Genomic DNA, 27,198 nt, shown 5'->3' with positions numbered 1-27,198 from the left:
ATTAATAATAAAAGTGGTCACCTTGTGCTACACTTTTATTATTAATTATACATTTTATTATTAAACATACATTATACATTAATTATTTATTATACATTCCGAAATAATTTTAAAATTTTATTGTAAAAATTTTCGATATAGTCGAGATTATGTTTGTTGAGATTATGGTTGTCGAGATTCTGATACAGTCGGCATTATGGTTGTCGATATTTTGATATAGTCGGGATTTCGATACAGTCGGGATTTCAATAAACAGTCTTTCGGTTGTCGGGCTTGCGATATAGACCCATTTGTAATGTACGTATTAAATTTCATTAACAAATGTATGTTGTAAGGAAGGCAACTAAACATACATTTTTTTCTTATTTGATCAAAGATATTCATTTCTATAAATTAAATTGCTTATTAGTATCAACTTAATAAATTTTGACTACTTAAATCTCAATTTCAAGAAATAATCAGGTTGATTAATTTCAGTTGTAAACTTTCTAATAAATATATAGTTGGGAATGCATACAGATACTTCGTTCTTAAATTACAAACCATTTAATTACGGTATATCAAATTGCTCTTTAACTATTTATCTGTTTAATTGCGAATGCATGAAATAGTAGACTAATGTATGATTGGCGTTTTAAAGTAAATAAGTAAATCGATTTATTTGCGCAACTGGATACATACGCATACCTAATTGCATCGTTTATTATAGTTCTGATTACATAGCACCTTAATAACATAGTGTGCACATCAATTAACGTATATGTATATATATATTGAGACAACACTTATTATATATAATCATGATATAGAATATTGGATGTATAGCAGTAGGAAGGATACGACGTTCAAATTAAAACCGCCATCTGGATCTGATCCTATTCGGTGTGTCCGGATAGTGCCAACTCCTCCTCGGGCAAAGCGGTCCTCTTGAACTCGGTGTTGTTGACTAGGTATAGCACCAATGTGGCGTACAGGGCAAGAATTAAACCTGTGAAGTTGACTAGAAGGGATTCCGATGAAAAGCTGGCGTAGTCGTCACTGCAAAACGTAAACAAACATAAAATTATGAAAATTAGCTGTTTTTTTTTGGTTAAGCTTACATTGCGAATATCGCTTTTTCCTGCAATCCCATGAAGGCAGTGCAGACGGAAAGCACGAAGAGGGAAATACCCACGGCCACGTGAACGGGAAGCGATATTTTACGAATCTCCCTGCTTAAACCAGGATACATAAACGTTACGAATCCTCCGACGAGCTACAAGAAACATGAGAGTTATTTTCGACATTCATAATAAAAACGACCTCTGAAAACAATAATTTACAAATTCGCGTATTTCCAATTCGAATCGTGTAAATACACAGAAAAAACGATTTGCTTAAAAATAATAGAGTTTAAAGAAAATATTAATATAAAAATGTCAAGTTCTTCAATATTTTATAACTTAAAAACTCTAAATATAACAAAATTAAATACAGCAATACCTCGCATAGTGCGGTTTCTATTAGTCCGAAATCATTAGTTTTATCAAAACCTGAAATAAATAATCTTTGTTCTTTAATTGCTTGTCTGAAAACAGAAAAATTGCATTCTTCGAAATTGATATAATTTCTTCAAGTTCCTCAAGAAATATATGAATCTATTAGACTCTAAAAAATTAGAACATTGCCTTGATTACTAAATGTTTTCCGATATATTCATTATCTGTATCAATAATTTGGATATTTCCAAAGTCAATATCGGAAATTTCTTTGTTGATTCATTCATGATTCACAAAAATTAGTTTAACTGATTTCAAGTAAAATTATTAACATTTAAATTAATTATAAACATATTGAAACAAACTAAATTATAATTGAGCAAAAATAAATTCTAAAAAATTAGTACATAATTTTATTTTCATAATCAAGTCTTTTTTTGGTACGCATTTATGTTCTCGATTAGTACGGGATATTTGCGGAACGCACAATCCGAGGTATTGGTGTATTTTAAACCTTTTTTTTTAAATTTACAAACCTCAAGGAAGCAGATATTAAATTTAATAACAAAATAATGTTTTATCTTCTTCTACTTACTTGCAATGTGAACATTATCACGCATATAAGTCCGAGCCAAGAGTGAAGGGTGTACAGGTTGGCTTTGGGTGGAACAGAGTTATTGTGGAAATCAAAGACGGCTACTAAACCGAACACTGAGCAGACGAAAGCTCCAAGATGAATGAATCCGTGCAGGATTTTCAACGACCTTTTCGTAACACCTCTACCCGTTCGGTAAATCAACATTGCTAAAAAACATCGAAAACAAAATTCATGAATTAATACACAAGAAAATAATGAATTATTGCATTGATGACTCAAACCGCAGATAATGAATAAATCTGTAAGTCAACTGAATTCAATTCAATCTATTTCAGTTTTCCCATTAATGTACAAATCGATTGTTTGTCGAGTGAAACGAAATAGAAACTTTCCAGCCGGATATGAAAAAAAAAAAGAGAATAAAATCGAGGAGCATAAATTACGTCGAGCCCTATCACACAAAATTCGAAATCAATACGTTGCGCATATCGCGCACGCCATCCAAAAGCAATATAAAATTAAAAAAAATGAATGCATACACATTCCAGGTGCATCGACGATTTCTATTTGCAAGGTGAAAATTGTATTTCGGATTGAAATTCGCGATTTTTATTTCAGCTCCAGAGGAAATACTCTTCAATATCAAAAAATAAATAAAACTTAATTAAGCAAACTCTTAATAGAAATTATAATTAAAGTCTAAACACTAATTAAACTCAGTTTCTCGTCAATTATAGAATTTTAATTTTAATGAGATAATCTGCTAATTGAGCAAACGTTCTCTGTTATTTTCCCACCAATTGCAATTGAATTGTTCTGTATAAATGTATATTAAAATTATGCGCTTACTAAGTTTCAACAAAACAATCTTTATGGAACGTAAGATTTCGTGGATACTACTAATTCTCACGTCAAACATTATAGCAAGTTATTATATTAGTGCATTGGAAATTATGTTAGCTTTTGAATTTACAAATATTTTCTCTAAAATGGAGCATACGTGGGGGATAATCAGTGTTTCTCAACATTTTTGTCACGTGACCCAACTTGTTTGTAGTTGTACAGCGACCCAATTGTTTGTAGTATACATTTTTTGACGTTTTGACGCAAGGTGACAGCTGTCATTTCGCTGTCCATAGGATGAGAAACGCTGGAATTGTTTGAATATATGTAGTGTTAAACTTAAAAACTTGAATAAAACCAAAGTGTAACTTTCGTAATCTACTAAATATTGACACACCTATAACAAATATAAATAACCTATGGTCAACAGTCCTTTGTAACAGTTAATCTTTTGTTTTCTATTATTGTTGTTGTGAATGGAAATGTTTAATTTTGTTTTTGACTGCTACAATAAAGATTACTATTATTAAATATGAATAAATAAATAAATAATGAAATAAAAAATTCAAGTAGTATTTTAACAATTAAGAGAATCCTATACAAGTCACGTACATAATACGAAGAATGGCCCTTTATTCATGAGATACCCTCATCAACAAAGTAATATCGCCATCCGAGAATGTGAAATATCTTAAGAATGCAGAATATTAACCCAGCAAGAATTCATATAAACGAGGTGCATAAAACTTGAACGAGGTGCATAAAGTGAAGAATTATTTAGGCATAAATAACATAGCATCAAATTTACTTGAAATTGCATAATCTGGCTAGTCGCACTGACAGAAGCCGGACTATTCGAGGTACTCAACAATTAAAATAACATAGAATTGTTCTAATCCATAGACTTATTTAACAATTATACTATGTAAAATAGATAAATAATTCATAATTTTCAATGGCACAATTATTTTCTCCAATTTAAAATCGTTATGCTATAAAATTACGTGAAAATACTCAGCAATGCAAACTATTTGTTTAACCGATTAACCGAGATTTCTAATAACTTTAAATGCATGGATTTATTTAGTAATTCCATAAAACTATAATCTAAATATACAGCTGCACGAGTCGGCATATTTTACAACAATAAAACGGATAATTATCGAGCTATAATTATTGATTACATATGAGTTATTATCTTGAGGTCGTAAGGTTGGTTAGTCGACTAGAATGAAGTTCTGTGTTGGATGTAACATTGAAAACGCAGAAAAAAGTAATTATATATTGATTCTATAATTACAAAATTTATGTTCAAATAGATCGATTTCTTAAAAAAAAAAAAAAATAAGCAAATCAAGTTAAAAACACATTTTTTGAGCTAAAAATTAACATTCTAAACTGATACAATTATTCATACTGTAATTATTTATGTTAATTTTATTTTTTTAATTAATAAAGAAGATACATTTACGTATTAAATTGATTATTAAACTCAATATTATCCTTCTAAAAACATATCTAAATATTTACTACTTAATTTGTGAAATATAGTCTGGTAGAATTGTGTAGTGAATCTCTAATTTAGTCAATAAACTTCAAAAGAATTACTTCACTTTTTAGATATGATTGAGTAAAATACTGCGGATATGTACATGATTCATCAGTCATTGTTTACATCACTTTCGATTAATATCGAATTCAATCTGAAATAAGTATAGAAATACCTCGCATAGTGCTGCTTTGATCAGTCCGGATTCACTATAGTACGGTTTTAAAATTGTTTGTAAATTTTAATTGAGAAAAATTAGTATACAAAATTATTATTTTTTTATACATAAATGATTGTTGGGAATCCAGTTAAGTCTCTTTTAGTGCGGTTTATTTCAAAGATTAATATCCTTATTTATTTATAATTTTTAGTATCAATATTTCATACTTTTTTTGACTGTATTTATTTATGTAATTATACAATAAATTGTGTTATTATTATATTAATTATTATCATAAAATTCATTTCAATTGATTAATTTTAAACAAGACTGCATAATAATTATTGTAAATATTAATAAAGGTCATGGTTTTTTTTTTTGGTAGACGACCAACAAGTCTGCGCGCATATAAATTTAATGAAATCAAACTGGGATTTCGGGATCGAAGCTGTGCAACGTTGCAGCAGCCCCTGGGAAACGTGTATCACTGCGCAATTTCCCCCCGACATATTATGACCCTTCAATTTTCCCTTTCCGCCATCCCCCCAAACCCATTTCATGGCGAACCCGACCGTCTGGAAAATCTCTTTTATGGAATGAACATCACCCAATTTCCTCCAAATCTTGATCCATTCTCTTTACCCATTTATTTTCGCAATTCATTTTATTAAAAACTTAATTTCATTGTTTTCAATTAATTTCTAAAAATATATCTAGACGGCTTAATAAAAAAAAAAATATTTACACAGTAGGCGAGATTCAAAGGAAAACAGTGTTAAAAATAAAGCAAAAAAAAGTCTATTTTTACCGCTACTTTAAAAGATAAATATGCTTGTAAAACTGAGTAAATACTTTGCGTTGAAAAAAGAAAAACAAGTTACTTTAATTTGATTACGTTTTCTTGTGATTACACGTAAAGTTAAGAATTATTGCGTTTCTTTTAATGTTAATTTTTGTTCGGAATTTCCAAACGAGATGGCATATCTTGGAAATGGGTTATTATAAATAACGTTGCACGTTCTCTTTGTTCTTTTCTCTATTCCGTTCGTTGCTGTGAATATGAATCTTTTTATGTTGCTGTTTCTTGTATCTGATGCGAGTTCTAACGGTATTAATAAGAATTAGATATATAAAAAAGTATGTAATTACCTTGCGAGAACATGAATATGAGACCTATGGTCATCATGAGTGGATGCCAATTGAATTGCAGTTTGGGATTGGATTTCCATGCAAATCCACCCCTGAACTCGACGCACCATACGACGATGAGGACTATCAGGGAACATCCTACGAGGCTGGTGAAGGTGTACAACGATTTGTACCTTTTGTAGGACTGGTGCTCCGCTCGGGCTTCCATCTTCCCAACCCTAAACGCAAGAAAAGCACAGGTGAGACGGACCGGTCTGTTGCAATTACGGTAGGACTGTATGTCTCTTTGCAGGGGTTTTTATTACCTTAAGAGACCAACAAGTTGTTCGCCACTGCCAATGGAGGAAACAGATTCAGAACTCATGTGAAGCAGATCAACAAGTTGGAAAAATCAATAGAGCAAAACAGACTATCCCCACCAGAGCAGAGCAGTATAGACTGAATAGCGGATAACAGAACAGAACATACAAACGATGGAAGAGAAATGTACGTGTAAAGGAACAAATTGCGGAAGAGAACAGGAGCGTGACTAATTAGTTTTTTTTTGTTACAAAAATTTAGAGAGAAAAAGAAAAATCCGGCAGTACTCACTTTTTGTACACGTCTTTACGCTTTTTGATTACCATTTCTGATTGCATTTATTTGTACTTGTCCTCCTCCCGTTCTCTCTATAAGACTTTAAGACTACCGAAATTCTTTATCTATGACTTTTGTTGTTTATTAGATAACAGATTCCAAACTGAACGTGATAACGTAATGATGCTAAGTAACAACGAAATGGTGAATGACTTTGTGTACACAAATGCGATGATCATACTTTTATAATCGATAAAACAAAGCAAATAAAAAGTGAATTGTAAGGATATGTCAACAGCTGGTTAAAGACGACTGGAAACGATAAACACAATTACTTATTTTATCATTTTCTTCTTTGTTACTTAATACTTGTATACGTTTGTGGTAATAGATGGCGCTTTATACATTATATAATTGAGTAACAAAAAAAACTTTCAAGTGACAAGTCAGTTGCCTACCTTAGTTTTAATATTTAGATTGAATCTAATAGCTATAGAAGTAATTGCATAAGTTGAATGAATTGTTAATAATGTGTATGAAATGATAATAATTTAAATTAGTATTACTTTGATCTGTTTATCTAAACATTCTAATAAGATAATAAATATGAATTAATTATAAGAATAAATGTATCCATTCAATGATTAAAAAATATGTCTATACTCCATCGTATTAAGGTTTAGTTCACATATTTACAACTGAAATAATATCAAAAACTGATGAGATTTGTCAGAACTTTAGCTTCATTGGTCTTGATCAAAATATTATATATAAAAAACTTAGATAAAATTATTTGTTCAACATTTAAAAAAAATGGTAAAAATAAATGTTTAGTTCATATATTTTCAGTTAAAATAAACCATGAAGATCCATGCATTAGTTAGAATGTATTTTTGGGTGTTAGGACCTATTAATCTTGTAAATCGTCTCTGTTCTAGCGCCATTCTCTTATACCTGAGGTGGCAAAGGATACCACTCACCAAATAATTAGTTTTTTTTAATCTGTTTTTTTGTTAAAAAGAAAAGACAGAGAAATAGCAAGATTTCTGAAAAAAACGTTGCGAATATATTTTGCTTGAAAACAATTGGCTTAAACAATAATTTCTTCAACGTATTCATCTGAAATCTATTATATTTGTGAATTTAGATTGAAACTGTCGTATTATTGTAATATTTAATGTATTTGATTTTTTTCCAAAATTTTAGGAACCTATAGACAAAGTTTATGTTCATTAAAGACCAACTCTGGTTGGTTTTTGCCAATTTATAATAATGTAAATATAAGTTTATAAAATTTTTACATTTCTGAATAAACTGATATTTAATAATTTATTAAAATAGTTTTAGATGTTTGTGATTCTCTGTCTTTAAATGTCTGTGAGTTAATCCAATAGTTTTTCTGTCCTACATTTTCTGATATATTGAATCTAAAATGTTAATTGTTAAAAATATACATTGAAGATTAACACCAGATTTTTAATAAACTTAATTAATTAACAAAATAATCGCTGTTGACTGTAAGTCTATCCACCCAAATTGTAATAAGTTCATGAACTTTCATTATTTATCATTTTTTTAATAAAACAATATTGAATAATTTGTTGCAATAGTTTAAACAATCTGTGACTTTCTCTAATGAAAATATTTCTATGTGAAAACATTAGTTTGTACTTCTTGTTTGATACTATATTTGTCTACATATTGAAGTTAAAATGCTAATTGATCAAAGTATGCTTTGTCGGCATTATAGAACAGTTTTTCAGTAAAATTGAACAATAAATAGAAACATTTAAACCATTGATGTTGCCCAAATTGTAATATTGATGCAAGTTTATGAACTTTAAATATTTGTACTTTTTTAAATGAAATAATATGGAATAATTAGTTGAAATAGTTTAAACAATCTATGACTTTCTCTAATGAAAATATATCTATGTGAAACCAAGAGTTTGTCCTTCTTGTTTAACACTATATTTGTCTATATATTGAAGTTAAAATGCTAATGGATCAAGGTGTGCTTTGTCGGCATTGAAGATAAACATTCCTGTCAATACGAATGCCGGTGCGCTGTATTGAACTAAGAACATCATCCCCAATATTGTGATCAAATAAAGGTGGATCGGTTTGTCTGCAGGGCATCCCTAGGACCCGAAATTCGGGATGACCGATAGAATTAGAAGAGACCATCGTACGTGAAAATAAGAGTAAACACGGACGCGGTCGCCCGGCTCCACTCGAGTGGTCATAGGGGCGGATGGTGGGGGCAAGCGAGCGCGAGTGGTACCTGCAACAGGTACCGCGTTATTCCATCAAGGTACCACACGGCACCGAGAGACGCGAAGAAAAAAAGAGATGGTGATCTCGTCGGCGCTGCCGCTTTCACTGGATCAACAACGGGCATCATTTCCACGCGCAACGAACACGGATTAAGTGCTGCGGACATCGTGCGAAAAGCTAATCCCGAAACGAACGGACTTGGACGTCTTCTAATCCATCACGGGAACCCAGTGTAGGAGGTGTGGATGACCTTTGAAGGTATTCGCTGCCGGTGGAATTGCGGTGCGACCGATTCTTTTTACCTGTTGCACACGGGATGGAGAAAAAGAATTCTTTTGAGAGCGGTTTAAGATGGCGATTGGCCATTGGAATGTGTATCCGCACTACATAATATTTTAAAGCGAAATTCAATTTATACACAGAGTGCACAGTGAAACGTTTCCTTCTCTCACTTCCTAACATCTTACAACCACTTCCCTTAAACCTCTACTTCCTCTGCTGGTGCGTGTGTGTGTGTGAGCGGAAAAACGAAGATTTTTCTTCTCGGGACTTTCTAAAAGGAAAACTTTAGTGATCTGTGCTCTTCCACCAAACATTGGATATCAAATTGTTTATTTTCAATGGTTTAATGCATTTTCAATATGAAGTAAGTTTCATTAGTTCAATCACCCTTGATTCATCAATAATATAACTTCTAATATACCAAAATACTCATGTAATATTAATATTCATTACATTATCATATTTATATTGCAAAAGTGCTTTAATAATAACAATATAAAATAATAGTTTCCTGATTGTTGGGCAGGTAGGAAACAAGCACAGATACATCAACGAATGCAATAATAATAATACATAGATTACGTCAATTCACAGATTCAGGTCGTTAATCCTCAAATAAATAAATAAAAATATCACTACAACAAAAACATTTTATTAATTAAATGTATTATTAATTAAAGTTTAATTACAGTATAATCTCAGCATATTAACCACAATTTCAATTTAGTTAATAAATGTATAAACCATAGCTGAGGGGATTTCTATTAATTTCAAAATAACATAATAACAATATTGATTATTACATAATGAAATTATTATTTAATATTCTTCTTGTAATAAAAACGTTAAAAACATGAACGTAGAAATAATGGAATTAAGCAATTAAAATAGCATTTTAATCATATTTTATACAATTTCTGTTCACACACTATTGAAGAACCTTGTGGTTGATGGTTAATTAGTAAAGAAACCTTCCAACAAACAGTGTGATTATGAATAGTAAACGAGTGTTTACTTAAACAAATAAAAAGTAAAAGATATTTTATATGAAATAAAACATCAATTATTTTCTTAATTATTAATTAAAATGAAATTGCATGATTTTGCAGATTTACTGTAATTTAGTTAGAACTTCATTTTTAAGTGAATTAAGCATATTATAATTCCCGTAGAAAGCTCTGAAAAAAGTTATAGTTTCAACTAAATCATCATCATTCTAAATTTGAGTTCTAGTAATTAAACTTTATTTGCAGTCTAAACTATGATTTTTCTAATGTCAATCTTAGATCTGCACTTATTCTAAAATCTTAACCAATAATTTAATCTTATCTAATTAATATTGGATTAATTAGCAGATACTAATGTAGATTTATAGTAAATTTATTATGTTTGGTTAAATCAAATCAAATTCATCTTTGACTCTGAATTATAAGAGACCGAATATTAAAATTGTTAGAATGTCTGTTAAATACAGAGATATTTTATAGTCATATAGTTCTCATTCGAGTTTTGGAAGAAAGTTTCTATCATTTTAATAGAAATTAAGTTTGAAATTTTGAACTGGAGATTAATTTTCAAATTTATACGTCAAAATGTATAGAGCAATATCTCGTATTGTGCGAGATTGGTTTCGCTATTATCCCGAACTTTTTGAAACCGGACTAATCAAGGAACTAAATACAAATAAACGAAAAAAATAGACTTGACTGTATAAAGTAAAAACAATTATTTATGTAATCCTGACTGATTGAAGCTGTTTTTATCTAATATCTACTGCAATTTAAAAATCGAAATTTATGCTGAAAAATAATGCAATTTTCTCTTTGGTTTGGTTTTAAGATCATTTTTTTTTAATAAAATATGTAATTAGCTTCTACTAGTGTTCCTAGCTTATGAACTATTATTAAGTAGTCGACTTTCCATTGCAATAGGAAATGAGCTGTCACAGAATGGTGTTAAATATTAATGCTAAGAAAAAAATCATTAAGTGGATACTGAATTATTACCATGCAGTTTGCCTTATTATTTCAATTTTATACATTCAGATGCAATGATTCCAATAAATATTATATTTAACTTATAAATTGATACATTCACAATATCACATAGTTTATTTTATATATTTTTTTTATTGTTTTTTTTTTGCTTTTTAAAACTAAACTTGCAAGATGTAATACAGACGTTGTGAATTAATTTACATATTTAGTCTCGTGTAACAATGCAAATTGAAATGCAATGCAAATGTAGTAGAAGATTATGTATAATTTTCAAAGCGTTTATTACTGAACCAGAAATAATTAAATAACAAACATATAAACAATAACAATGCAAAACTGACTAATATACACGTGTGATCAGAAATACGTCGTATGTCACTTTATAATTATGTATAAAATTTTCCTAACAGTTATTTATAAAGTTTGATTTAAATTTATGAAAAAAATGCGTGGATGTTTGAATATGACCTATGAATAAGAAACAGTTTAAAATTAATTAATTTATTATACTTTTTTTTTGTAATTAGTTGAATTATTAAATTGTATTTGATGAAAGAAATAATAAAAGAAACACGTATTTCATTTACCACTTACAAGAAATGTTGGATGATCGAGCGTATGCTGAGCTCATTGATATGGACAACAGTATATAGTAGCCACGGACAAGTAAGTGTACATTGCCTCAATCAGGTTATATAAACGTTTTCCAACGAAACAAAACTTTGTTACCTATGAGTTTGCTGTACATAATAAGTTTGTTAATAACATCGTTCTGTAATCAAAGAGACAAAAAATTGTATCAAAGTAAGAAAGGAATGTTCAAATTGAATATGTATACCGTTGAAGCAGTTAACGCTTTAAGTGCGCAAATATTGATTATGAATAGACAATGCTTCTTCATTATAAAATAACCTCAGTTAACTCTTATAACGAAGCTTCTATATAACGAAGTCCGCAGATTCAAGCCCCATTTAACATAACTGATATTCCAATTTAAGTCACACAAAATTGTAGTTGGACTAAAAAAAAGGAATAACATACATGAAATTAGAAAGGTATTTTAGATGGCTCAATTCATAAAATGACGATGAAGAGGATGTTGGAAATTTATTAAATGCTGGTTTTTCAGTGGAAATTTAGCAACGAATACAAACGAAGTGAAGTCAAAATTTAAAGAAGACACGAAGTTTTGTTTAAGGAAGTAATTTTGTTTGTTAATTGAGGTATGCTTATGTGAGTAAATTGAAGACAGAACAATAATAAATTTTAAATATTTGAATGGATTTCAATCACTTTACGTGTTGTAGAATTGAAACGCTCGTTATTATAAAATGCTGTAAAGTAGGAATTATCTTAATTAGTCAGATAAATGAAATACAACATATAAATTGCTGAAAAAAATAATAATAGCATCATAAAAACAACACGAACTAATTAAAACTAATTAGCTGTAGGTGTCACAACCTATAAATGACTTCCGGTTGAGGTCGTGTATAGAGGGACAACATATTATGCTAAATTATACAGTTTTTTTTTTAATAAAGTTATCATATTTAATTAAATATGTTAATAATATTAGGTAGTATAAAAAATATATATTTAATTTACTTAATGTCTGGTTATAAATGTATAAGGGTATATTTTAAATTTAAATACTTTGGATTTATATCGGAACGATTAAAATCCCTACTATACACGTTACTTGCATTATCTGAGATAACTACATCCCACTCTAAAACGTCTATATAAGTAGAACATGTCCGTAAGAGATTTATATAGTAAATTACCGGCAATTAACGATGCACGATTCTCAGATTTATATACATTTTTGCCCCCCATATAATTTTAATAAAGCGAATTGAGCAAGTCACCTGTACAACCAAGAATTTCTACCAAAACTGATTTATGTATCAATTATGTGCGTGTATTTTTTTCTTCGTTCGCCTTTAGAAATCACGTTCCAATTGTGAAATATCTCACCCTTTCTAATGCATATGTATTTGCTAATAATACTACATATGTGAGAAACGTTCTTATCGATTAATTCCATTTGAATGCATCAAAGTTAAACTGAATCTTCTTTCTTCAGATATTGCTATCGAGGTTGTTTTGGAAAGGCGATATTATCCATCGGGATTGCTATTTAATAAATTACGAACAATGAAGGAAACACGATTTACGCCGACGGAATTTTTTCAAATTCGGAAAATGCCATTGAAAGGCTATTATATTGTATAGGTCAAACGATTGCTTCGAATGTATGCGTCCTCTTCATCTTCATTTTTAAATTGATTTTTTTCTTTTTATGTATCTATTTCTCTTCTTGCGTAATGAACGTTTCAGCGTGTTTATTGGTGTTCTAGAAATCCACGATAGTTACGGAAATGCTGTCACATAAAAGCGGCAAAGATGCAGAGTTCTTCAGCGAGGGGCGATAAAAGCATGTCTCATCGAGACTTCACCGAGGTGAGCGACATAATGTGTTGTTTCTGTGATTCCCATTACAGATTTCGATGAGGTGCGGTCGGTTCATGTCTCATTAACTGTGGACGAAATCGTTTAAGGATTTCCGGCTCCAACGAGCGGCAACCGCTCCATTCTGAGCTCTCACCATCCAGAGTAATTGCCCATCATTATACGCTTCATAAAACCCCGGACCACAGACACAGACGGCGGCTTTCGTATTGTCAATAAGACAAAAAAAAAATACATGCGTACATGAAAAAAAAAACAACAAATAGTTATTATCCTTTGTTTGCTGCTGGCAGATGCAGCAATGACGTTATATTCTTCATTTTGTTTGTAGGTTGAACCGGAAGGAACTTCCGAATTACCAGCGGTCAACAGATCTCTGTTTCTCGAGAAGGTAACGAACGTTTAGATTATTGTTTTTTTTTTTATAATTGAGTTAACTTTTGTAATTGTTTTGCAGGTGCGTCAATCGAATGCGGCTTGTCAGAATGGGGACTTTTCGACGGCGGTGGCTTTGTACACGGACGCATTGCAGCTGGATCCAACAAATCACATACTTTATTCAAACAGATCGGCGGCCAGACTGAAGCAGGGCTTGTTTGCTCAGGCTCTGCAGGATGCCGTGACCGCCAGAGATCTTTGCCCCACGTGGCCCAAAGCTTATTACAGGTAATAAATCTTTTTACTATTGCAATTTCCTGTACTAAAACGAATGTCGTTTTTTTTTTCGTTTAATTAGACAAGGGGTGGCGTTGCAATGCCTGGATCGGCATGGCGAAGCTCTGGCGGCGTTTTCTTCGGGCCTGGCGCAGGATCCCAGTTCGCAGCAGCTGATGTCCAGTCTGGTGGAGGCGTCGGTGAAATCGCCGCTGAAACACAATTTGGAGCCCACTTTTCAGCAGCTGCAGCTCATGAAGCTGGACAAAAGTCCGTTCGTGCTTATTTCCGTGGTTGGACAGGAGTTGCTGGCAGCTGGTTTTTACCATTCAGCCATTACAGTATTAGAGTCCGCGCTGAGGATAGGATCATGTTCCTTGAAGCTGCGCGGCTCAGTCTTCAGCGCTTTGAGCAGTGCCCATTGGGCATTGAATGAATTAGACAAAGCAATAGGGTAATTAATTAAGAACGATCAACAGTTACATTTACATATAATTATATTTTATTTTTAGTTATATGCAACAGGATCTGGCAATTGCCAAGAGTTTAGGAGACACGGCCGGCGAATGCAGAGCACACGGGAATTTAGGTTCGGCGTACTTCAGTCAAGGGTCTTACAAGGAGGCGCTAACCGCCCATCGGTACCAGCTGGTTTTGGCCATGAAATGTAAAGACACGCAGGCGGCGGCAGCCGCTCTGACATCCCTCGGTCACGTGTACACTGCGATCGGTATGTGGTTCATCCTATCTGCTCTAAATATCTAAGCTCCGCATCGAACAATACAGGTGACTATCCAAACGCCTTGGCATCCCACAAACAATGCGTGCAATTGGTCAAACAAATGGGGGACAGGCTGCAAGAAGCCAGGGAGATCGGAAACGTAGGTGCAGTATATTTAGCCATGGGTGACTTCGATTCCGCTGTAGATTGCCACACTCAGCATTTGCGGATAGCGAGGAGACTCGGAAACCAGGTATAACAATCCAACAATGTTTAATATGTTCAATGTTATTAAAACTATTTTTAAAGCGAAATGATTTCAAGGTGGAAGAAGCGAGAGCTTATAGTAATTTAGGATCGAGTCACCATTATCGCAGGAATTTCTCTCAGGCGATAGTCTATCACGAAAAGGTGTTACGGCTAGCGCAAACCATCGGAGATAAGTATGTTGGCGTTATATATATTGATGCAACAATCACGAATTCATGTTTTTCTTTAAGATCTGTTGAAGCTAGAGCGTACGCAGGATTGGGTCATGCTGCTCGATGTGCTGGAGATTACACGCAAGCCAAACATTGGCACGAAAGGCAGCTGGACATGGCGTTATCCTCGAGGGATAAAGTGGGCGAAGGAAGAGCTTGTTCGAATTTGGGAATAGTGTATCAACTGTTGGGAGAATACGATGCAGCATTAAAGTTGCATCAAGCTCATTTGGCTGTGGCGCGGAATTTGCAGGACAGAGCTGGAATGGGAAGGGCTTACGGCAATATAGGAAACGCGTATTCTGCGGCAGGATTCTATGAATCAGCAATTAAGTATCACAAGCAGGAATTGACCATTAGTAAAGAAGTGCACGATAGGAGCTCGGAAGCCAGCACCCACGGAAATTTAGCAGTGGCTTATCAAGCAATTGGCGCCCACGATATGGCTTTACTACATTATAGAGCGCATTTAGGTAAGTGCACGATCAATAATTTATTTAAAAAATAAGTAATTATACTAAATCTTCAGGTATCGCGAGAGAATTGAAAGACACGGCTGGCGAAGCCTGCGCTTTGCTTAACTTGGGCAACTGTTTAAGTTCGCGTAGCGAATTCGGAGACGCCATCCCCTACTACGAACAATATTTGATGCTTTCGCAAGAACTTTCAGACGTCGAGGGCGAAGCCAAGGCCTGTCATTTTCTTGGTTACGCGCATTACTGCATTGGGAATTTCAGGGAAGCGGTGAGATACTACGATCAAGATCTCGCATTAGCAAAAGATCTTCAAGATAAAATGAACATGGGTAGGGCTTATTGCAATTTAGGCTTGGCGCACTTAGCGTTAGGCCAGCTGGACACTTCCCTGGAATGCCAGAAGTATTTTCTTGCCATCGCGCACATGACGAGCAATCTTTCGGGGAAATTCAGAGCGTTGGGGAACATCGGGGATGTTCTCATTAAAATGTTAGACACCGAGGAAGCAATAAAAATGTACCATCGTCAATTAGCTCTGGCGAGAGGAAATAGAGACCGGAATATGGAAGCGGCGGCGTGCGGTGCCTTGGGTACTGCACACCGATTGCTGAAGAGATTAGATAAGGCTCTTGGATACCATACGCAAGAGTTAACTTTAAGGCAAGAAATGTCCGAGTTGTCTGGGGAATGCAGGGCGCATGGTCATTTAGGCGCCGTCCATATGGCACTAGGAAACTACACACATGCGGTGAAATGCTACCAGGAGCAATTAGAGCGAGCGCAAGAATTGCAAGATTGTGCTGTCGAGGCGCAAGCCTATGGAAACTTAGGTATCGCCCGCTTAAATATGGGTCATTACGAAGATGCCATCGGGTATTTGGAACAGCAGTTGGCCACTTTGGAAAGACTGAATAACCCCACAGCCACTCTGGATCGCGGCAGAGCGTTTGGAAGTCTGGGCGATTGTTACGATGCTTTGGGAGATCCCGAGGAAGCCGCGAAATGCCATGAACAGTATCTAGCAATTACGTTGAAACTGAAAAGTCCTAAGGACCAGGAGAGAGCGTACCGGGGTTTGGGTCAATCTCAAAAGTGTCTGGGTAATTTGCAGCAAGCTTTGGTTTGTCTTGAGAAACGGTTAGTCGTTGCTCACGAGTTGGGCAGTCTCGAGGCTAAGGCTGCGGCTTACGGTGAATTGGGCCAATTGCACGCAACTTTAGGAAATTTAGAGCAAGCTGTTTCGTGTTTAGAACATCAATTGACGATAGCCAGGGATTTAAGTAATTTATTTTTTCTTACAATTTATGACATTTAATTTTTATTAACGAATCATTTTTTAGATGATCGAGTAATGGAAGCCGATGCCATCAGCGGTTTAGGCGCCGTTTATCAACAAATGGGAGAATACACAACTGCTCTCAGCTACCACCAACAAGACTTTGATATTGCCGAACAACTAGGTCTATCGACGATACAGACTCGAGCCTGTGGAAATTTAGGTAAACAAACTAAATAAAGTCTATTTTTATGAACATTTTTATTAACACACAAAAATCTTTTTTAGGTGCCGTTTATGAATCATTAGGAAATTTAGAACAGGCTGTTTTGTATCAAGAGCAGCATCTCTCAGTTGCAGCTAGTACGAACGACCAATTTGCCAAAACATTAGCGTACAGTTCTTTAGGAAGAGTTCACCAACTTCTAGGCAATAGAACACAAGCAGTTTCCTATTTAACGCAAGGATTATGCATTGCGGAAGCCCTGAACAAGCACGACGAAGAGGCAAGGATAAGAAACCGTCTGGGCTTGGCACTATGGTCTAATGGTGACTTGGAAGGTGCCCAAAAGCAGCTGGAGGTTGCAACGCAGCTGCTGGAAAATATCAGGCGCGATAATAGAAACTCGCACGACTACAAACTTTCACTATTTGAACTGCAAAGTTCCAGTTACCAAGTGCTGCAACGCATCCTTATAGGTAAGATCATCTTAAGATATCTTCAAAGTAAATGTATGTTATGTAACTTTTAGAGCTGAATAAACCCGAGGACGCGTTATTGGTCGCTGAGCGCGGTCGAAATCGAGCCTTCGTTGATCTACTGCTGGAGAGGCAAGGTATTCACGAGACCAAAAATCGGTCGAGAAGCAAATTGGAAGACTGCTGTCCGACGAGTTTAGATCAGATCTTCGATATAGTCAATAGGCAGAGGGCGATCGTGCTTTATTTTAGTATAGCAGCTGGATTTCTCTATTCATGGCTTATCGCTCCAACTAAAGGTAACTTTGTATATTCCAAAATTTGACTACATTATAATTGAAAATATTATTTATAGGTATTGTCAAATTCCATGCTACATCCTTAAATGATAAATCGGACGGTGAAAGCATTGATCCAATCCCTTCGGGTTCCGGATTATTAGAGAGATTAGTGACATCCGTTAGGGACAGTTTAGGTACGGAATTATCACCTTGCACACCAATTGCTGAAGACCAGTATAACGAAGATACCATGACAGATAGAACAGGTTTGGTTATTGCATTGTTCTATATTGAAGCAAATTAATAACATGAAGGAATTTGAAGGTTTCTTGCGAATGGTGAACAGGTCTCATCTTTTAAATTCGAGCAACTACTCCCTCAGCTCACTATTCTCCGTTGGCAGTGTTGGAGGTAGCGTAGCCTCGCTAAGAGGTTCGACAAGATCAAGCCAAGGAAGCACTAGAATCAGAAACACGTTTCACCCCTGGAAAGGACCATCATGTATACAGGCTCTGTATACGCTTCTCATACATCCGTTTGAAGAATTTCTAAGTAAAAGTAAGATGAGATTTTAGGAAAGATTTCGATGAATTATACAGTTTTATTTAATTGCAGATGCGAATAACGAAAGCAGCACGAACAGGCGAGAACTGATCTTGGTGTTGGAGGGTGATTTGTATCTTGTTCCATTTCCGGTCTTGCGTTCCGGCTCGCAGGATCAGGCAGACTACTTTTGCGAGCGATTTTCGTTGCTTTCTGTACCTAATTTAACGACGCTGAAGAATACCAGAGGAAGAAAAAGTGATGGCAATGAGCACGGTGTTAAGAGTCTTATTGTTGGTAAGTAAATAATTTGCGACAACCGACATTGTCCCTAAAACGGTGCTAAATATAATAGGATAGTAAGCAATAATACCGATGTGATGGGAACATGCAAAGCCATTTAAAAAATATAATACCATTTGAAATTGCTTCTTCAAATGGAGCACACCATTACGCGAATAAATGCGAGGAAGTAGTTTGCAAAAAGAACACGACTATAAATATTATTATCAATGGTTAAGTAATCATTTGAATAGCGCAATTGCAGACTTAAAATATTCAGACGCAGTATAATGGCGTGCGCCTTAGATGGCAACTACACGTCGGTTACCTTTGCCTATGCAATAAGGTGTTGTTTTATGGCTTCTCTGTCTAAATCTTAATTTCATCGACATTAATACAATTCATGACTCTTAGGGAATCCAAAATTGCCGAACGCCGTCACAGAACATTGGGGATGGAAGGATATACCACAATCGGAGCATGAGGCCACGATGGTCGCGGAATTACTTCAAACCCATGCGCTGATTGGAAGTCAGGCCACGAAGGAGCAAGTGTTAAACCAAATACAAGAAGCGGAATGCGTTCATCTGGCCACTCACGTCTCATGGAAATTATCTTCATTAGTCTTGAGCCCCGCAGAAGTGCGTTTCTTAAAATTCAATTTACAAAAGTTTGTTATTTATTGCATATTATTTTGATTATAGGTGCTGGAGCAAACGCCAACGAAATCAACAAAACTTTACATGACTGATATAGCTGAAGAAGATGATGGTAGCGAAGTGTCGACGAGCGCCGAGCTTCCGCCGCTTTCGGAATTCCTTTTAAGCGCCGCCGATTTACTGTCGCTCAAGTTATCGGCCCGTTTAGTTGTCGTAAGTGATTTTATTTGTGTGCTTTATAGAAATCTGTATATAATTTAATTTTAGGTGAGTTCTTCTCACACGAGAGATCAACAAGGCTGGGCAACATCCGACGGTTTAGTGGCATTGGTACGCGCGCTTTTAGCTGCCGGAGCACAAGCAGTTTTAGTCTCCTTATGGCCAGTACCGGATACGGCGACAAAGATTCTACTTCGAGCGTTTTACTCTTCACTGCTGCAAGGAACCAGGGCCGCAAGGCAAGTATACCAGTGTATACATATATAGTATTGTACTCATTGCAACAATGCATGTTCACAGGGCTCTGGCCGAGGCTATGCAAACGGTACAGCACACCAAGCATTTCGCACATCCAGCCAACTGGGCTGGTTTCCTGTTGGTCGGCGTCAACGTTAGGCTATCGAATAAGGTAAGCATCTGGTAATGTTTGAAATTCTTGCTAATTTTAATTAACGCAGGTGGCGTTGATGGGTCAAGCTCTTTGCGAGTTGCTGAGGATGCCGGACAAGTGCAGAGACGCGTTGCGAGTCACTTTGCACCTGGTCGAGAAAAGTCTGCAGCGGATACACAGAGGACAGAAGAACGCCATGTACACAACTCAAAAGTCCATCGAAAACAAGGTACTGTTACTTCAATATGTCGATCACTAAATATAGTTATTTAACATATTTTTTTGTATGTTCAGGTGGGTACTGTGGTCGGGTGGAAGGAGTTACTGATGTCCGTGGGTTTTCGCTTCGAACCAGCTTCCAATGGAATTCCCAGCAGCGTGTTCTTTCCGCAGAGTGATCCAGATGAGCGTTTGACCCAATGCTCTGCTAGTTTGCAGGCTTTACTAGGTACTAATCAAATATTTAATTTATTAAAAATATTAATTCTATATTTTTTTTTAGGTCTTACGAGCACTTCTATCCATGCTTTATCTAAACTAACTTCAAACTTTGATGTCGCCGATGACATTATCGCTGTTATACAATCTGCATTATCCCAGTTTTCAACTAAAAACTTAGACACAGACACCGTTGATATTGCATTGAATGTCAGGTAATAAATAGGTCTTTGAAATCATCATGAAATTGTTATATTTTAAATTGATGCTACAAGTTTAATGTATGTGAGATATGTGTTAATTAATAAGTATAATTGTTTGCTTAGATTATGGCGTGTACCAGGATGTCATGAGCTTTTGGCATCGTTGGGTTTCGACCTGTGCGATGTTGGACAGGACAAAGTGACCTTAAGAACAAGCAAACAAGCCAATAGAAGGAATATACAGTTTACGCTACAGGCGCTATTAGCGTTATTTGGTAAGATTTGAGATCATTTGTTTTTGCAATATTTTAAAAAATATTATTTTATTTTTAAAGATACGCAAGAGGCGCCTAAAAGTTTGACAATAGATTCGTCGAGTAGCTTAGAATCGTTGGCATCTGTCGATGATAACATGTCTTATTCCGATAACGAATTGAACGTTTTACCACCAAGTAAACCGCAGAATAAAACGAGTTCTGTGGTGGCAAGGGTGGCGCCGCCCTTCAACAGGACAGTTTTACCGTCGAAGAGATTAGGCGGTGCCTTTACCAGTTATGTCAGGTGAGTGAAAGTGCATTGAGTAATATCTGAAATGAACGATTTTGATGGTGATTGCAGACGTAGAGGAGAGCCGGATGGTAGAACTGCGAATCCGGGCGATGTGAAAACGTTGAATAGCATAGATAAGGTCAGAAAACCGCCGTTGGCGAGGCCGGGCGGCGGCGAGTCTGATGCCGCCTTTACACCCAGTCCTCCCGTCGTCCTTCAGGCCGACAACCAATTGGCACTGTCGCTTGCCCACCAGACAAAGTACACGAAAGCAGTAAACTTGCATTCGCTTCTTGTTAACAATTCGTTTTTTAGAATTCGAAATTTGTATCCGCAATCGGATCAGAAACTGGAGAGCCACAGGCCGGACAGCTCGAGCAGCGCAAGCTCTGCCACCGACTGGGAGAACAACGGTCTGAACACTGTACTGAGACGACAGGCGCAACCTCCGATACCGCCGCCGAGGATCAACAAGAATCTGTTGGATCTGGGCCCGCTGTACAACAATCTTCCGACTGGCGTCTTCGAGAACAGCTCCGACAGCGAGCTGGAGAAGATGGAAGCCAAATTGTTCATACAGAGATCGAAGCCGTTCAACAAGAAGGCGCGTAACACTCTTTGCACGCTGGACAGGTTGTCCGTGCGGACGGAGATCACGCCGACTCAGAGCGTTGCCCAGAAGAGGAACGTCGTGGCGCTGCCCAGCGAGGAGAATGTAAATAATAACGAGCGTTTGCTGTACTTTAGTCCAAATGAGGAGAACCCGGAAACTAAGACTGAGTCGTTGGAGGGTGCGAAGCAGCCGCAGGCGGAGGAAGCAAAGACGCCAGGCAACATCCACGACACCATCCTCGCAACGCAACTGCGACACATAAACAGGGAACTGACACCATCGATATCGGAGGTCTACCACGAAAGGAATATCGGTCTTGGTCTGGCACCGCCTCTGTCCAAGCTGCTGCTGAACCAAACGCAAACAGCCCAACCGCAAATTGATAATGCGAGTGTCTTGGAGAAGATTAAGCTGAATATACTCGAGGACACCGAGATTAGTACGGACAGTTCCAAGAGCAAGAACAAACCTTGGCTCACGGAGAACGCGAATTCGTTGCAGCAGATACACAGCTCCGATTTAACTACTGCGGACATCTTAGAGAGAGAAGTTAAGAATAAGAATAAATCAATAAGGTAATGCTGATCGTGTAATACTATATTATTTCATCGATTACAATTAAATCTTAATAGCTAGTCATTTAAAAGAAGACCCTTTATCAGTTTGAATTTGACGAACATGTAAATTCATCATTCGCATCTGACATAAATGACATATAACTTGTGTTGCATTCTACATGGGATTATGTGTGTTTTTGTTGCAGATCGGAAACGGTGCGACAGAAAGACGATTCCGAAGTGAAACGAGTGTCGCCCTTTTCGGAGATGTCGCGGAGGGATGAAGGTGATGGAAGAAGTATAGCGGACTCGAATTGCTCGAGCTACAAAGCCACCCAATTCCGTGGCTACCACGCGGCTTCTGGGGACAAGGCCAAAACGCTAACGCGACTCGTCCATCCTCCTGTTCCTCTCGCGCGACGCACGAAACCCGCTTGATTCAGACAGACCACGACTATTTATTATTACATATTTACACATTTAAGATCCCCATCTTTTGCAATCTTTCCCTGTAGCTTTAAACTCAATTTTACTTTGTATTATATCGAGGCGTGTCAAAGAGATTATTATTATTTTGTATTTTACATAATTATTATTACTATCTGATTACTATTATTATTATTATTACTGAATACAAAGAGACAAATAAATTATTGACTATTTTTTTTTAAATCGCCTGTATATCGTATTGTTCTAAACAAAATGCGTCCTCTCCTCTTATTTTTTTGTATTGCATTTTATTTATTAGGAATCCGTACAAATTATGACGGTAACCAAAGCCGGTGGGGGTTAAAAAAAATATATATATGTATGTATATACACGTACATACGTCCACATCAATATATATAATACAGAAGAGGGTTGTCGTAAGGATTCACTATATAAGAATCACAACAGCGCAGTGAAAAACGCGCTGGAAACGAAATTAATTTTAAACCTGCGACCGGAAAAATAATGCTCGTTACCTTGGAGTTCGCTGAAAGAATCCGGAAGAAGAAGTGTATTTCATGTGTTAATAATACACATCCGTACGTAATGGACTGCGATTTGTGCTAATATGAATATTTAGTGAAATTAAACACGGTAAGATAATCAACATACTTTGAATATGCACGTAATGTCATTATATTTTTTTTAGAAACTATCTTCTAATGTTCAAAACAATATATTGTAATATATTAATATAAATAATATGAATTTAGAAGTTTAATTTTCTTTAAATACAACACAATATCTATGTAGTTCTTACATAAAAAATTTAATAGCACTGACAATATTTACGAAGAATTTTATAGTAAATGCATATTGAAATCATCTAAATTATATCAATTACATTATATTATCTTTAAGTAATTTCTACTTCTCCTATTTGTTATAGTTTTAGTATTATATTTCCATCAATCAATGTATAATATTTTCTTCCACCTTCAGTGGAAGTATAATTTTATAAAATATTCTCGCTTTTGGTAGAAGTTTTTATATTTGTATTAACTATTTTTTATTTTTCATCTTCAATATCGTTATATGATCTTTGTTAAATATATAATATTAAATATTTATTTAAAATCGAAATTTCGCTTACCATTCTATTTTTTTTGAAAATCTTTGTTAATACAATGCATTTAACAAAGATTTCCTATACATATTTCGTTTTTATATTAATTCAAATCTTTGATTAAATTCTATATTAAATGCAAAATGAATTTTCACACAAATATTTTGACCAAATTCATTAATATTCAAAATATTACTTATTTATGTTTATTATTAGAACATTCATTATATAAACAAGTATAAATTAAATAACATACCTGTATTATTGTGAGAAATGTTTTACTTTGTGGATGCACTGGCACGTAATAATAAGTATTTTTTAGCGGTATTAAATTGTTTTTCTATTCTAGCTTGACAAAATCTTGATGTTTTGAGAAAACAAAAATTGCTAAGATAAGTGTAGCAATAGAAATTCACTACACTAACTTACATTAAGTTTATGAGACAAAATACAGTTTTTTTATACAATATGTCTGTGTTTTAAGACCGACGTAGCTAGCCACTAATTAGTCATACTTAATGCATGTTGTTATGTATTCAGTATTGCAAAACAATGATAAGCTGATAATGCAAGTGCTTGCAGTACGTTCAATTTAACTAGAATGAAAATAATAATTTATGTACTCTTATCCTTTAGCGATGCGTTAAGAATTAAAATTTATATAATGAGACTAGACGTAATGAGTATAGTTATTTACTTTTTGTATCTTACAAATTTCATAGATTTAGGAAGAAACGTAAATTATTCAAAGAAGAAACCTAATAATACCTATTTTCGTAATACATAATACTAAATTTATATTATACATCAGTGGTTTTCAAATTATGAGTCTCGATCCAATATTGGATTGCGTTAACTTTTTAATATGTTGCGAAATGACAGCTGTCACTAGCAAAGCGTCAAAAAAATATATTATAAATAACAAAAGAAACTTATAGAAATATTATAGAAATTTGAAAATTTGTATAAATGTACTAATTTTAGTAATTAAAATGTTATAATTTTACTAATTTTGATTCAATTTTACTTTTAGAATTCAAGATATGTATTTTTAAACGTATTATTTGTATATTTACATTATTGCATTCCAATGTATAAAACAGAGATGATCAGACTTTTTGCAGCAAGAGCCGCACCTAAACATTTTGGTATAATAATTTTCAAAAAATCTCAATCATAATATAAAATATATATATGACATTTGTATTTTGTTGTGGCTCAACTAGCCACAACAAGACTCTTGAAGAGCCGCATGAGGCTCCCGAGCCACAGTTTGGCCACCCCTGGTATAAAATAAACGTTTACTTACCATTGTTTTTATATTTCTTCTTTAGACTAAGAAACTGTAGATATGGACCTGAAGCAGGACATCGACGAGGCCACTCTGAATGAGACAATATCGAACTCATCCTCATCTTACACGATCAACGGTCTTCTGAATTCGCTGAAGAACACAAACACCGACTGCCACGAGTTCCACCAGCAGAAGTACGGTGAGCGGGAAATTAAATTATGCCTATATATATATACATTTTCAACCTGACTCCGTTCAATTACTTCAAATTCAATTACATCTATTAAATTAAAGCACACCCTGTGCAGTTTAATTCGATTTCACTCGGAGGGAGGCGACGTGCATAATTAGATTTCAGTGCATTTGTGTAATTCATAATTTCGTTTATTCTTGTTTTTATAGATTTTTTGGATAACATCAATGCGTCGGAGGAGGCATCGACGAGCTCGGGAACTCTGAAGAGAAAACAAAGAAGATACAGGTTTTAATTGGAAATGTGTTGATTTTGTTGATGCTGGACGTTCTTTCTTAGGACGACGTTTTCCAATTTCCAATTGGAGGAACTGGAAAGGGCCTTCCACAAGACCCATTATCCGGACGTGTTCTTTCGCGAAGAGCTCGCATTGCGCATCGATCTGACGGAAGCGCGTGTACAGGTTTGGTTTCAAAATCGACGAGCCAAGTGGCGCAAACAGGAGAAATCCATCAACAAACACAGCGTCAACAGTTCCGTTAATATTCCAATGAATATTCAAGGTATTTTTTATATCAACTATTATATTGAAAATCAAACACAATTTTACAATAATATTTGATAATGTCAAACATTGAAGTTGTTGTGTACTCATTTTAAGATCTGAGGCGCCCTAGATATAATAAACGTTACATTTTCCAAATATCCAACTTTCATGTGCATCTTTTGCATAGTTTCTGAGAAAATCACTAAACTGTGAAGAAACTGCTTTTTTGAGCATTAGTTCAAGTCTGAACGCGAATTACAGCTCAACAGATGAAACCACAGCAATAATTGAATTCACGTTGCATTCCCCAAATATCCAACTGTCATGTGCATCTTTTGAATCCATGCTATCTATTATAGTTCATGAGAAAATCACTAAAATGTGAATGCAAATTATAGCTTCAAACTCAATAATTTCGCCAAAAAATCATAGCGCCTGGGATTAGACTCCATGTTTGTCAAAGTTGTAATGTTACTTAAGTACAAATTGTTTTAGCCTGCTCGACTCCGTTGGAAAGTCCTTTGTTAAACTTTTCTGGAACGGAAAACCATTTATCTTCAAATCTGTTCCTGGGATTGGAGTGGCCACCATTGGGAAACTCGTTGCACTTCCAGCAAGGTTCTGGGAGCGGCATGGATGCCGGACAAGATGAGCTTTTGGATGTTCAATTGAATGACAGGCTCAACGAGACCGTACTAATTGCTGACAGAATAACGAACTCCTTGCAGCAGAACGTCATGCTTAACGACAGCATCCTGCTGTCCGACGAGCTTAACAGTAGGATCGAAAACAGTATTGGCTTGAGCTTGGTGGATGGGCAAGACGATGACATCTCCATAGACTCTGATCTGCTCACGTTAAAGCCAAAGCAGCTTCACGACCAAACTTGCAACCACGATTGAGCTTCGCATCTCATCCGTATCTTAATAATTTTTCTTTTTATTCTGTGATTCTTTTCATATACATATATATTTCATTGTTACAGTTTTTTCATCGCATACGCTGTTCTAGTTGATTTTTAATATGGTATTATAAAATATAGAATTAAATAAAAAAACTACTTGCATATTTATTACATTACAAAAGCCTGTTTCCATGAATTAAATGAATGAAATGCAGTAGTTGGATATCTTTTAGACCTAAAGTTTTCCATTTTGTACCGACCTTTTAATGTTCTTATA

The 27,198-nt window shown here is 35.0% G+C and overlaps 3 protein-coding genes across 7 annotated transcripts; 2 read left to right on the top strand and 1 right to left on the bottom strand.

The window, feature by feature from the left end:
* Positions 1-652: 652 nt before the first annotated feature.
* Positions 653-24,373, bottom strand: LOC108559273 (cytochrome b561). 3 transcript variants are annotated; one of them, XM_017916498.1, is made up of 5 exons: positions 24,240-24,373; positions 5,778-5,995; positions 2,074-2,282; positions 1,101-1,255; positions 653-1,038 (listed from the first exon to the last, which is right to left on the bottom strand). In XM_017916498.1, the coding sequence occupies exons 2-5, from the start codon at positions 5,983-5,985 to the stop codon at positions 876-878; spliced, it is 735 nt and encodes a 244-aa protein (XP_017771987.1). In that variant the 5' UTR covers positions 5,986-5,995; positions 24,240-24,373; the 3' UTR covers positions 653-875. The 3 variants fall into 3 exon arrangements, with proteins under 3 accessions (XP_017771987.1, XP_017771986.1, XP_017771985.1); XM_017916497.1 differs by lacking the exon at positions 24,240-24,373 and adding an exon at positions 6,369-6,674; XM_017916496.1 differs by lacking the exon at positions 24,240-24,373 and adding an exon at positions 6,083-6,354.
* Positions 8,368-22,975, top strand: LOC108559270 (tetratricopeptide repeat protein 28). Of its 3 annotated transcripts, none has more exons than XM_017916494.1 (28): positions 8,368-9,276; positions 13,273-13,375; positions 13,716-13,775; positions 13,842-14,050; positions 14,121-14,492; positions 14,551-14,768; positions 14,825-15,012; positions 15,084-15,202; positions 15,260-15,714; positions 15,771-16,997; positions 17,058-17,216; positions 17,282-17,692; positions 17,746-17,991; positions 18,048-18,239; positions 18,298-18,531; positions 18,589-18,813; positions 19,213-19,439; positions 19,503-19,670; positions 19,725-19,915; positions 19,977-20,085; positions 20,135-20,296; positions 20,362-20,515; positions 20,570-20,720; positions 20,832-20,983; positions 21,044-21,269; positions 21,327-21,518; positions 21,573-22,445; positions 22,634-22,975. In XM_017916494.1, the coding sequence occupies exons 2-28, from the start codon at positions 13,319-13,321 to the stop codon at positions 22,863-22,865; spliced, it is 7,209 nt and encodes a 2,402-aa protein (XP_017771983.1). In that variant the 5' UTR covers positions 8,368-9,276; positions 13,273-13,318; the 3' UTR covers positions 22,866-22,975. The 3 variants fall into 3 exon arrangements, with proteins under 3 accessions (XP_017771983.1, XP_017771981.1, XP_017771982.1); XM_017916492.1 differs by having other exon boundaries at positions 15,069-15,202; XM_017916493.1 differs by having other exon boundaries at positions 13,253-13,375; positions 15,069-15,202.
* Positions 23,338-27,003, top strand: LOC108559271 (homeobox protein orthopedia B-like). Its single transcript, XM_017916495.1, has 5 exons — positions 23,338-23,511; positions 25,318-25,476; positions 25,680-25,758; positions 25,810-26,033; positions 26,513-27,003. Exons 2-5 carry the CDS (start codon positions 25,335-25,337, stop codon positions 26,917-26,919), a joined length of 852 nt encoding a protein of 283 aa, XP_017771984.1. The 5' UTR covers positions 23,338-23,511; positions 25,318-25,334; the 3' UTR covers positions 26,920-27,003.
* The last annotated feature ends 195 nt before the right edge of the window (positions 27,004-27,198 follow it).

Source organism: Nicrophorus vespilloides, unplaced genomic scaffold (genome assembly GCF_001412225.1).
Source record: "Nicrophorus vespilloides isolate i.1.1-1 unplaced genomic scaffold, Nicve_v1.0, whole genome shotgun sequence".
In the NCBI taxonomy this organism is placed as follows: domain Eukaryota; kingdom Metazoa; phylum Arthropoda; class Insecta; order Coleoptera; family Silphidae; genus Nicrophorus; species Nicrophorus vespilloides.
The sequence above is the reverse complement of the archived record's forward strand: the minus strand, read 5'-3'. Positions and strand labels throughout refer to the sequence as shown.

Bases quoted from the DNA above. Each gene is read 5' to 3' on its own strand.
- LOC108559273 (XM_017916496.1), bottom strand. From the start codon at position 6,141: ATGAGTTCTGAATCTGTTTCCTCCATTGGCAGTGGCGAACAACTTGTT. The intron at 5,996-6,082 runs GTAATAAAAACC...TCTTGCGTTTAG, and splicing joins CAACTTGTTGGTCTCTTAAG to GGTTGGGAAGATGGAAGCCC. The intron at 1,039-1,100 runs GTAAGCTTAACC...TACGTTTTGCAG, and splicing joins GAAAAAGCGATATTCGCAAT to TGACGACTACGCCAGCTTTT.
- LOC108559270 (XM_017916492.1), top strand. From the start codon at position 13,319: ATGCAGAGTTCTTCAGCGAGGGGCGATAAAAGCATGTCTCATCGAGAC. The intron at 17,992-18,047 runs GTAACTTTGTAT...TATTATTTATAG, and splicing joins GCTTATCGCTCCAACTAAAG to GTATTGTCAAATTCCATGCT. The intron at 21,519-21,572 runs GTACACGAAAGC...TTCGTTTTTTAG, and splicing joins TCGCTTGCCCACCAGACAAA to AATTCGAAATTTGTATCCGC.
- LOC108559271 (XM_017916495.1), top strand. From the start codon at position 25,335: ATGGACCTGAAGCAGGACATCGACGAGGCCACTCTGAATGAGACAATA. The intron at 25,477-25,679 runs GTGAGCGGGAAA...TTGTTTTTATAG, and splicing joins GTTCCACCAGCAGAAGTACG to ATTTTTTGGATAACATCAAT. The intron at 25,759-25,809 runs GTTTTAATTGGA...GTTCTTTCTTAG, and splicing joins AGAAAACAAAGAAGATACAG to GACGACGTTTTCCAATTTCC.